The following is a 12,016-nucleotide window of genomic DNA, read 5'->3' as shown; positions in this document are numbered from 1 at the left end:
CAAACTCGCTAACCAAATATGGCAACAAACGTGCGGAAAGGGTGGCAAGGGATTAAAAATGCGCCAACTCCTAAACAATAATTGTCAAACTGTCTACAATAAATGTAATAATCAGGAAGAAGGGTCTTTTTATCAGCGACATTAACTTCGTATAATTTGCTTATTGGTGCATGCCACACTCAGGCGGTAGTATGCTCGTGGCCCCAGCAGTCTTCCAAGCTCAAACAAATGGGTTTGTCAGGCAATGGAAATATAAGGAATATAAATACAGGCTTGGACAGGGAAAACAGAGCATAGTTCCCAATGGATGAAGCTGTGGGGCAAAGCAAAGACTTTGGAGTTTCCGGCCGTCCGCTTATAACCTCTATGCGCACCTTTTGGGGATAAGACTGAAGCCCTACCGACCACGGCCGACGCTGGAGAAAAAGAAGAGCACAGTTACACTTACCTGAAATCGCTATGGTCTCTGGAAGCTGAAACATGTGGGTCCCACCACCCTCTAATCATCGGCAAGGTAGACGACGGAGCGACCGTTGATGAGGTACACGAAACATTCTTCTGCTTTATGGAAAGTGGTCAACGAGAAGATGAAGCAAATACCTCTTTGGCGTTATCTGCCCTCCTACGACGCGAGTCCCCGGAGTAGTGATTGGTGGTCCCCACAATAGCGTTCCTGGAGGGCTCCGCACTGTTCTGCAATCATCTGACGGGTAGATGATCTTGGGCTGACCGAATAATGCAAAGTGGAAGGTCTGCTCTTCCGAATTAAATCCACCAATTTCTCACCCTTTCTCTTCATTTCTTCCACTTCCTCAAAAATATCTTTGAACTCTCTGCGGCGTGTGGGTGGCGGCGGCGATGGCGGCGACGAGAGAGGAGAGCGTGTACATGGCGAAGCTGGCGGAGCAGGCGGAGAGGTACGAGGAGATGGTGGAGTACATGGAGAAGGTCGCTGGCTTGGCGACGGAAGGGGAGGAGCTCTCCGCGGAGGAGCGCAACCTACTCTCCGTCGCCTACAAGAACGTCATCGGCGCCCGCCGCGCTTCCTGGCGGATCGTCTCCTCCATCGAGCAGAAGGAGGAGGGCCGCGGCAACCACGACCACGTCGCCGCCATCCGCGGCTACCGCAGCCGGATCGAGTCTGAGCTCGCCTCCATCTGCGGCGGCATCCTCCGCCTCCTCGACTCCCGACTCATCCCCGCCGCCGCCGCCGCCGACTCCAAGGTCTTTTACCTCAAGATGAAGGGTGACTACTACCGCTACCTGGCCGAATTCAAGACCGGATCCGAGCGCAAGGACGCCGCCGAGAACACCTTCTCTGCCTACAAGACTGCTCAGGTTTTGTTTCTTCAAACCTTGATCCGCTTTATCCCACGCCATCTGTCTCTATGGTTAGGGTTTGGGATCGGGCTGGCAGATCGCCTCGACCTTTAATGAGGGTATCCTTGATCTTTAATGGGATTTTGATTCTGGAGTTATGGGATCTGGCAGGACGTTGCGCTGGCGGAGTTGGCACCGACGCATCCTATCCGGCTAGGTTTGGCGCTGAATTTTTCGGTGTTCTACTACGAGATCTTGAATTCGTCCGACAAGGCTTGCGATCTCGCCAAGCAGGTTAGTAATCAGGATGCTCTTGCTATTATCTGTACTCAAAACAGTAGTCTTTGTGGTTTAGGTGCTCAATTTTCATCAGATGAATTTTTTTAGGATTTAATTAGGTATCTTTTTTTTTTGCTTCTGTGTTTCATTTGATTTGTTTTATAGTTGAAATTAGAATCAGTGGAAGTCTCCTTGATAAGGTAGCTTATGCTGGTTCCATTGGGAAAGCTCGAACAAGCCCCTGAAATGTTTCGATATTATTTGCAAAGCATTTGATGTGGTCATGGCCCAACACTGACATCTTCAAAGACTTGTCAGCAGCAGAGTTGAAATTTTGTGGTGTAGCTAATTGCATTGTAAGTTCTGAGAGCTTACAAGATCATATTTCAAAGATGAACTCTGTCTTTTTATCAAGGGACCTTTTTGGATTTATTAGTGCGGTCAAGACTTTCTTTCTTTGGCATAAAATTCACTGATCTCGAACCTGTTGAAGATGCTCATCTCTCCCTCTGCTGTTTTTTGGTATCTCAAGCATCCAGGCATTTTTCTTGGACTTCTCTTGATCCATCTAATTCCATCGTCGCAATTAATGTTTTTGTTACTAGTTGAAGCGTGAGTAGCGTTGCTAACTGCGCATGACATTTCTAAGCTTTCTAACATGTGGTGTGGTGTGGTGTGACAGTTTATATGTTTGATCTTATGGAGCTTCTTGTAGTTTTATGAAGTTGTATTTTGTTCCAAAAGTGTTCCGAAGAAGTCTACACTCGTCATATCATGCACAAAGATTAGTAAGTTTCATGTTCCCATTTCTTTCCACTTACTACAGTGATGCACTCTCCAGATAACACAGAGATCAGCTCTCTGATTTATTTTGATATGACCTAATGAGGCAATGCCATTATGTCTGTCGTTTTTTTCTAACTTTGGGGCATTCTTGGTTGATTTCTATTATCTTTTTTTGTGATGTTTTTGGTGGTCCAATTCTTTTGAATGGGATCTTTTTGCTCACTAGTTATATTTTTGGAACAACCAATCGTTATAATTGAAGAGTTTGTCTCTCTCTCTCTCTCTCTCTCTGCTTCTCTGGTTTTAGGCTTTTGATGAAGCAATTGCTGAGTTGGATACTCTTGGAGAGGAATCATACAAGGACAGCACTCTAATAATGCAGCTCCTACGTGACAACCTTACGTTGTGGACTTCCGACATGCAGGTGTTATGTCTGCTTCAACAAACATTCAGACACTTTCATTTAATTGCCATTGCTTGAAAACTTGTTTCTCATCCGATATCCTGCTTATCGATGAATCTTTGTAGGAGGATGGCGTAGATGAGATGAGAGAAACATCCAAACCTGACGACGGCAATTGACTGGTTGCCGGTGCTGCTCATTGTGATTTTTAGGTGCTTCGGCTTGCAGGTTGCATCTGATATGGAGTATGTAACATTGTTGCTTGTCTATGGTATCTGACGGTGAACGATCGTTTGTTGAAGTCGACCTTTTCAACTTGTTATGTTTCCGACATCTATGGAATCTAATGGCTCTACTTTTACATGTAACGAGAAAACTTCTTGGTTGGCTGCCTGATGCATATGCACATACATGTTGTTGCTTCACTTCCATGAAGCTTGTTCATGTGGTGGGCTATCGGACAGGTGAGGATGCGAAAGCTTTACAACAAACCAGATGCAATTGCTGACTGAAGCCACTGCACCAGTTTCGCTATGCGGCAACCAACACAGATGAAATATCATTATGCTATAGACGAGCAAATGTCCATTGTGTTCAGATCCCTATATTTATATTTTTGTAGTTACGAAAATAAAACGATCTAGTTTTTATGGATAGAAACATAAAAATAAAAAGTAAAAAAATAATTTTAAATTTGGTAGTGGATGATGTCATTGGCGTCGGCGGTGACGGACCCCTCCCCCTCTCCCTCGAGGTGATTGGCGAGCATGAATCGAAAATGCGTAGGTAGTGGCGGACCCCTCCCCCTCCCCCTCCCCCTCGAGGTGATTGGCGAGCATGAATCGAAAACGTGAGGAGTCGAGGTTGAGAGTTGGCTTCCAGGTGATCGGCGAGCATGAATCGGAAACATGAGGAGTCGAGGTTGGTCCTCGACTCGATCACCCTATTGGGCGAAAACCTTGATAGCTTCCAGGTAATTACGTCAACACAATCCACCGAATTTGACACCACCAGCAACAGCATCCATGGCGAGTATCACACTAGTGGCAACACAATCTCCTTGAATAGTGTTAGATTGCACTACAGTATGTTCAGTCGTATCTCCCCTGGGATCTGTCGAGCGTCGACCGTGATGATGTAGATGTCCGAGTTCGCCATCATTGTATAGTCCGGAGACGCTAAGATCCGAGTGCGCAGGAGAAAGGCAACGACGTGTTGCAGGTCCAGCATCTCCCCTTACAGCTTGTCGGGTTTAGCATCCACCGGCACTAGCTTGTCCATCATGATCGTTTGGGCGATGGTCATGCCCATGTTCCTGGCACCGATCACGGATATCTTGGTGTGACGTTGAGTGGAAGACGATGACATCGCCTGCTGGATGGGGTGAAACAAGGTCCTGTGTATGTCATCGGCGAAGGTGAGCTCCAGGAAAGATGACACCTTCATCTTTTCAGGCCGAAGCTATGAACAAGATTATAGAAGAATATAGATAGGGATTTTCGCTTGGAAGCTATCGGGTTTTCGCCCAACAGGGTGATCAGGTCGGTGACCAACCTCGACTCCTCGCGTTTCCGATTCTTGCTTGCCGATCACTTGGAAGTCAACGGTCAGATGTCCAAGTAAGCGAAGAACTCATCAACATTCCGTCCATCCATGGTCAATGAAGAGGGATGAATAAGTTGGATAGAAGGGTGAAGGGAGGGAAGTGAGGGAATGGGACTAGGAGATAAGAGGAGGGTAGGTTAGGGAACGGGACCAGGAGACAACGACAAGGTGAAGGGAGGACAAAGGGGTGTGGAAAAATGACGGACATGCTCAACACCGGAGAGAAAGGGAGAGTGGTGCGCCACCACCAACACTAGCGGCGCCCGCTGCTCGATGGAGGGCGATAAGTAGAGAAAGAGAAAGAGAGGACAAGGGGGTGTGGAGGGCGATAAGTAGGGAGAGGGGTGCACCACCACGAACACTAGCGTCCGCTATCCATGTAGTCCACCACCGAACTTAAATTTTTTTTTTTTTATTTTTTTTTTATTATTATTTTTTTTTTTATATTTTTATCACTAAAAATTAATATAATTAAAAAAATTTAACCGTTTCACTTCCTTAACTACAAGAATATCAATATAATTTTTTAAAATATAAGAATTAAGACGTTAAATGAATCTCCCGTTCCAAAAAGCTCACATTAAGAATCTTGCATACTAAAAACAAAGAAGGAAAATGTCAAGATTATGAACATTTATGAGACTTTCAAGGAGTAGAGCTTCCGATGGGAGCAATTTAAGGTGGGTTAGAATTTTTAGGTGTCGGAAGTGGTCCAAATGAGAGGATTCAGGATGGCAGTTAGAACATATATATCATTTTTGTAAAATTACTATTAAATGTAATTATAAGGATATATTAAAATATAAATGCTCGCTAACAATATTGCTTTGCATAAAACCTAATGGGAAGAAAAAAACCATACCACTAAATAATTGAGAAATCATGGCTTTTTCACACACAGGGAAAGAAGTAATTCTTTCCAGTATCTTCACATATCAATACCTATGTAATGTTGATTACTGGCGGATTCTGAAGGCTGACTTCAAAATCATCCAAAACAAAAGCAGAGATGCCTCGGTCATAACTTGACAGACATTAGAGATAACTGATCCTGATCTGGAAACATTAGCATAAACACATTGTAAAGGCATCAATTACCACACTTTTTGGGTTCCAACCACCAGCTGATTTATCTGATGCAGAACATATCAACATGATTGAAACCAGTTGAAAGGTGTCAAACTTCATGGATTTAACAACTCGGTTCATGGCTTTTCTGATAGGCATGTCATCAATCTCAATTAAACACAGAAGTTGCGGTTTGATGTCCAAGAACGGCCTAGTTCTGGAATAGCTTCACAAGCCCTTCACGCACTAAAACTACTTTGGATACAGAAACACCGAAGCCAAGACATTCTGAACGGCCGACCTACATGTTTGATTTACCCTAGGATTAACCCTTCCTTCTAGTCAGGGAAACTCTGCGCTGGACCTCCCTCTCCGCAGTCTGAACATAAAATTCAGCTGCAAGTATGTCTTTTATATCTGTATTTGATGAGATACTTGCTTCAACTGTGTCAACAATCACTTCAACAGTGAGACTGAAGCCCAAGGCACAGAGCAAACGCACGGAATTAGCAACCCGACATACATGCTTCCTGATTTCAAGTGGTGTGATTTGCTCTTGCACTTCATATGTTGCTTGTCCCACCTCGGATTTGTTAACTAGACCTTCTCTGTTCTCTTGGTCTACCATCATATCATTTTCTCCATTTGAATTTACATGTTCTCCGACCCAGATGAATCCATTACATCCAAGAATCAAGTCAACACCATAGTTTTCTAGATGGTGAAAATGCTGCTTCCGACGCTTCACCAAATATGCTGGGACAGTAAGCAGCATACCCCTCTCAAGCTGAAATAGCATTTCACGTCCAGTATCATAACATTATAACAGAAAGAAGAGAAGAGACTGAAATATAATACACAAATATGAAATGGATTCAATCAATGTAGCTAATACAGCAAAAGGAGCCTGAGGAAAGCTTTCTTATGTCAGGAGGTATATAAAGAAATGCCACCAGCCTTTATGTTGTGTCCTCCCAAACTCTAGTTCTCATTCTAAGAAATCCAGACAATATAAATTCCCTAACCCCCCCATATCTAACTATTCGAGATCACTTACATGGTTATTTCCCAAGCTACATTTTTTAAGTATAGGCATGCAGTTATAAGCGAGGCCAATAAAGATGATTGCTCATGATATTGGTACAAGGAACACATACTACAACATGCAACAGTCAGATCCTAATTCAAGTATACTAACAAAACATTTGGTAATTTTATGAAGAAAGGCCAAGACAATGGTGACTGAAAATATCCTGTTCACAGCAAAACATTAACAGCTAACTTTTAGCATCCATAAAAGAAACAAATCTGACCAACAAGAATGCAAGTGTCTCACGTTCTTCCTGAAGATGCAAAGATGCTGCAATAGGTTATGCCAGTCTCATAGATCTCGAGATTAACAAGAACTACATTAGAAGAAACCAATCGGGTTTTAACTCCGTTAACACTGATAATCAAGTCGGCTCACACTGGATGTCAGGTTGATCTGCATATTATGTGTCATTCTCGCAGCTAAAAAGAAATAACTGTTGGATGCCAAATTTTGACGATGAATAACTCAGTTGATAAATTAAATGAACTAATCTCCTCAAGTGATTTGCAAATAATCGAGTCAAAATGGCTCGTGGAGAAAAAGAGTTTTGACTCATCTAAGAGCCTAAAGCGGACTAGACTAAACAACATTGGAAATATCATGGATCTATTACACAAATGTGCAAATTAACAGCATGACAGGTCGTGAATGGATGCCAGAAAATGCTGACCCAAGCCTGGCGATGGCACCACCTACGTGTGTAACAGCACTGACCCCTGAGCCTGTTACATCAGGCGTAGACACTCTGGTGATGGCACCATCAGAAGACCATTGGATCTCTAACAGCTAGAATCGTAACCTTGTGACAAAATTCTTAAATGGTTGAGAGGACCTTAGGTAACTATAAATATCCCCATCAAGGTACGGGCTTCAGGTATCAAGTGCAAAAAGAGAAAACACAATTGATTTTGAGCATTTCTCGTGTTGTAAAGGTGTAATCCCTTGGCTTTCAATATCTCTAAGTCTTCACCTATGTTTGTCTTCTTGTAATTGAGTGGATTTGAGTAAAAGAGAAATCGAGAAATTCTTGTAAAGAGGAGTGATTCTTAAAGCATGAGATTATCCTTGGAAAGGAGAAAATTGTAAAAGCTATTTGACCTTCCCGGGTGAAACAAAGATCATCAGTGTAAATCCATGACCTCTGGTGACAAGAAATCTGGAGTGGACATTAGCCATTGGCTGAACTAGTACAAAATGTTTTGCATATATTTCTTATTGCTTGAGTGTTTTCAATTCTTGGATTCTTGTCTAAGTTCTCTTGCACAAGTTCAAGTTTTTGGTTGAATTATTAACCACCATCTTAGTGCCACTGTCAATCCTAACAATAACCTGACCTTCTTAGGGTGAAGTCCATCTTGTTTCTTGCATGGGCTGTAATGACTAATTATATCAGAGCATTAATTATTCTCAAAAGTGCAAGCGATGTTGGGACCTACTGTGTACACAGCAGAAATCTAATTCCATGGTGCAACATTGCACATCGATGGAGGGAATAATACGGTGGGTTTACATAACCATATGAATCCATCACCTATAAAGGAATATAGTGATCCAATGGGTCCTAGTGATAACAAAGATTTTTAAAGAGGCGAGATTACAATCCCCAAATAATCCCACATCCATCCATGATCATTGTCAAAATTTGCAATGATGATCTCAAGAGTTCAGATCTAACACATTTGTTCTCTTATGTAATTTCTTGCAACTTCAGTTTCATGGTTAAAAAACTTTGGAGACAATAAGCTATGAAGTTATAGTTAAATAACTTTAAAGAACATGCAAAATAATAACAATATGATTTACTTTTCCATATTTCTGACTTCTTGCTTGTAGGTGCAGGCTCCCATCATGCTGAAAGCCACGAACTTCAGCCTGAAATTGAATAAGTAAAACAGATTAGCTAAAGATCATTCAGCAAGTCTCATTAATACCAATGCAGATGACTTTACTAATGGGCTGAAATCATATTTTACCAACTCCTCATTGTAGCAACAGATAAATTACTTACGCAAATTACATCATTTTCTTCAAAGATACTGCGCATATTGAGTTCATCAACTGCAGTTCTCCGCCTCTATCATTTAGAATGAGGTGAACCAGGAAACAGATTAGCTCAACCATACTAAAATATAGTTAGGGGGAAAAAGGAATAGAGAAATATATGAACGAAACTCAGAGCACTAGGAAAAGAAAGCAGTAACTAGATATTACTGAGAAAAAAAGTAAAGCAAAGAGTAGCCACAAAATCACCCCTAGAGTGTCAAATAGCTCTATGGAAATGCTGCAGCAAACAAACAATTTGCTTAACTGAACCTAAAACACAAAGTAGAGAATATATAATGCATTATTTTTTCTAGACTTCTTTATTCTTACAATTACATTTTTTTTGCTTTATCTATCATAATATAGTAAGACCTCCATTTCTCCAAGCCTTTTTCAATTACTCAATGAAACAATGTGATCTTAGTTTCATCCATGCTATGAAATCTATCTACCTACTCACTAGTGAAAGCAAAATGCAAGGATGACACTTGATATGCTATCAGTTTCGGTAATTTATCATACTGGTATCGCATCATAAACCGTCCAGTATTGTATGAAAAAGTAAACAAAAACAGGTTACCAACCATTACCAAACCACATGGTCCAATACAGGTCCTTGATCAGACCGGTAAACAATGGTCAGCAATCTTTGGCAAAACCCACCTCTCTAAAACATGTACAACTATCCTTGTGTATGCCAAGATGATCCTAAAACTGAGACAAAATTAAATTTATTATGTTTCATATAGATGCCAAAAAAAGACAACTCAATAATATTTTATATTTGTTTACACACACTCGATGACTTAAAATCAATGGTGCAAACAAAAGATATATAAAGTACTAAGAATCTTTGCCACTATAGATTCAATGGAGTTTGGCAAAATCAAGCAATAATTTTTTTTTCAATCTATAAAACTGTATTTTCTAGTGACAAATAATTTGCACTCTCAAGCAATTACACCATAGTTATTAGCAAGATTTTTCATGTTCATGCTTTTTTTTCTGGCAAAGACAGTCTTATAAAACTACCTCAGGACACGCCTCCCTTAAAAGCTACCTATACCTAATTTCCCTTCATTAATGTGTTCATTGTTAATGTTGCTATGAAGTTATTTAACTGATGCCACCATGACATTACATGATAGTGTCAAGAAACATTAACAACAATAAAAAAAAGAGTTAAGGCCCCAAGCCTAAGGAGGTAAGTCTTACACTAGCTATCAGCTGCCTAACACAAGATTGTACAATAAATACAGATTCAACAATAAGCATGCATGTATACAGTTATTGTGGCAGCAAATATACAGTTCAATTTTCATTGTCAAAAAATATAAATCATATTGTAGCATTAAGTAAAGACATATATAAATATTTTGTCTCTACTTCACCTAAAGATGTTTATTAGATTTCAAATATCAGGACTATGCATTATACAACAAATCAAATTCCCAAAAAAAAATCCTAATCAGCAAGGCATCACTTCCCGTACTTTTTATTGGTTTACAGATTCATCACTGTGCTTTCCATGTTGTCCAAGAACAATGATAAGTTACAGTAAACCATTCAAATATAGATATGCTGCAGGTGCTTTATAGATAATCATTTTATCATCTAGAGTTAGATGCCACATTGGGAAATTTTTGGTGCTCCTCACCCAGATATTCTGCAGTCAGATGCACATTACTTTCTTGATGAAATTACTAACATAGGTACAACAAACAGTTCTTTTAGCATGCACCAACAACAGCTCTATTATAAAATCCATGTTATACAAGATGCGAGAACTTCTGAATTGTTTATAATTGGTTATGTAGTGATAACCTGACACAATATAATAAATATAAAAATAAGAACCTCTGTTCTCCAATATATGAAGAGCTCAGAGCTTGAAGAGGAGACAAGAATTTGATCTCACCTGAATACCATCTGGAAGATTCATTGACGAAAGCATCAATACTGCATCTTGACTAAAATTTATCTCTAATCTCCAGCGTTTTGGAGCAATCTACAAGACACAATGTAGAATCATTTAACAAAATAACAGATGAAAATGAAAAGAGGAAATATTACAAGCCATGTTGCTAAGTCAATTGACGATTTACTGCTGACTGCACATATATTATAATTTTATGATAGTCAAATATCCACTGATAACCATCTTAAATAAGATTTTTTTTGTCTTATTATAATTCAGATAATGATAAATTGTTTATATATTTTATGTGATAGCAAAAAGAAATGTATATATAGATTTATCATAAAGCAACAAGACCTCAATGACTCGGCCGACGATTATATCTCCAACCTCTGGTTTGTACCTACAAGGAAAATAATTTTTCATTTGTAAGTCATGAAACAACAAATCAAACATATCATATGAGGAAGAAAGACAGCATCATCTAGTCACTAAACATATGTCCTCACTGAGAGACAATACAGCACTTTAGTTACAACAAATTCTTCTGCTAAAAGAAATCAATGCGGTCGATAAGTGGAGTATTGGAAAAACAAAGAATCTTATTGTAGTTGACACACTTGACCTGGGTGTCTATGAATCAAGGATTTTTTGCAAATTAGTACAAAAGAGAATTAAGAAAATATACGGATACAATCGACTAAGTCATGCAGCATGATGATTCTTGACCAACTAAACAGAACATTTAACAAGCATAAAGGATTACAACATCAAGAACAGAAATAGTGCAAAATTAGGAGAAGAGGAAGGCACAGTATCAGTACCTGGCTCTCTGAGCACGGACATACACCAGTTTGTTTACTCGCTCAACCACACCACAGAGAGTGGCCACTACTTCGCCGTTGAGATCGGACGTCCCATGGCCCCTGACCATCACACGAATTCAGGAGCAACCATGAGATAGGAGGAAAGCGTAAGATAAATAGGGACGACCGCAACAAAAAGACCATTAACAGAAGACAAAATGACTGCAAATCTTCACCGAAACATGGAAAAGAAGGACGAAGGAGATGATTAAAACAGTTCACAAGGAGAGAGGAGGATGTGGAGAAAACCAAAAAGAAGATGGAGGAGGAAGAGAGAGAGAGAACGAAGGTTCTTATGGGTCAGAAAGCGCACACACTTAAGGATGCTGTCTTCGTGGTTGACGGGGATGGTGTCGGCGACGACGGTAACGGCGGAGGCGAGGGAAGCCATGTCCTGGAGCCGCTGGAGAGCGGATTGAAGGCGCACCCGCTGGGTTTGGTTCAGCGACAGCCGCAACTCTCGCAGCATGGTAGTCATCCGCCGCCTGGCTGCCGTTGCGCTTCCGAGAAGCGAGATTGTAAGGGAAAGCGGGGAGGCTCGGGATTTTGGGCCGCGAGTTGGAGACCAAATCGATGGCGAATGAGAGCGGCCGAACGAGAAGACAACTACACGGCCGACTTCGCTAACAAAATTA

General features: G+C 40.8%; 2 protein-coding genes and 1 pseudogene across 2 annotated transcripts; 1 reads left to right on the top strand and 2 right to left on the bottom strand.

Moving 5' to 3' along the window:
• Positions 1-772: 772 nt before the first annotated feature.
• On the top strand, positions 773-3,151 carry LOC135594676 (14-3-3 protein 6-like). Its single transcript, XM_065085100.1, has 4 exons — positions 773-1,338; positions 1,492-1,614; positions 2,693-2,809; positions 2,914-3,151. The coding sequence occupies exons 1-4, from the start codon at positions 859-861 to the stop codon at positions 2,965-2,967; spliced, it is 774 nt and encodes a 257-aa protein (XP_064941172.1). The 5' UTR covers positions 773-858; the 3' UTR covers positions 2,968-3,151.
• Positions 3,152-3,269: 118 nt separating this feature from the next.
• On the bottom strand, positions 3,270-4,300 carry LOC135594852 (L-lactate dehydrogenase-like; annotated as a pseudogene).
• Positions 4,301-5,550: 1,250 nt separating this feature from the next.
• LOC135594678 (exosome complex component RRP4 homolog) lies at positions 5,551-12,010 on the bottom strand. Its single transcript, XM_065085103.1, has 7 exons — positions 11,699-12,010; positions 11,340-11,441; positions 10,873-10,918; positions 10,516-10,605; positions 8,563-8,628; positions 8,358-8,426; positions 5,551-6,248 (listed from the first exon to the last, which is right to left on the bottom strand). Exons 1-7 carry the CDS (start codon positions 11,857-11,859, stop codon positions 5,787-5,789), a joined length of 996 nt encoding a protein of 331 aa, XP_064941175.1. The 5' UTR covers positions 11,860-12,010; the 3' UTR covers positions 5,551-5,786.
• Between the last annotated feature and the right edge of the window lie 6 nt (positions 12,011-12,016).

Source organism: Musa acuminata, chromosome BXJ1-10 (assembly GCF_036884655.1).
Source record: "Musa acuminata AAA Group cultivar baxijiao chromosome BXJ1-10, Cavendish_Baxijiao_AAA, whole genome shotgun sequence".
NCBI classification, from domain to species: domain Eukaryota; kingdom Viridiplantae; phylum Streptophyta; class Magnoliopsida; order Zingiberales; family Musaceae; genus Musa; species Musa acuminata.
The sequence above is the reverse complement of the archived record's forward strand: the minus strand, read 5'-3'. Positions and strand labels throughout refer to the sequence as shown.

Excerpts from the sequence above, each read along its gene's own strand:
- LOC135594678 (XM_065085103.1), bottom strand. The coding sequence starts at position 11,859 with ATGACTACCATGCTGCGAGAGTTGCGGCTGTCGCTGAACCAAACCCAG. Across the intron at positions 10,606-10,872 it reads TCGTCGGCCGAGTCATTGAG|ATTGCTCCAAAACGCTGGAG; the intron begins GTCTTGTTGCTT and ends TGTGTCTTGTAG. Across the intron at positions 8,629-10,515 it reads ATCTTCCAGATGGTATTCAG|AGGCGGAGAACTGCAGTTGA; the intron begins GTGAGATCAAAT and ends TCTAAATGATAG.
- LOC135594676 (XM_065085100.1), top strand. The coding sequence starts at position 859 with ATGGCGGCGACGAGAGAGGAGAGCGTGTACATGGCGAAGCTGGCGGAG. Across the intron at positions 1,615-2,692 it reads CTTGCGATCTCGCCAAGCAG|GCTTTTGATGAAGCAATTGC; the intron begins GTTAGTAATCAG and ends CTCTGGTTTTAG. Across the intron at positions 2,810-2,913 it reads TGTGGACTTCCGACATGCAG|GAGGATGGCGTAGATGAGAT; the intron begins GTGTTATGTCTG and ends GAATCTTTGTAG.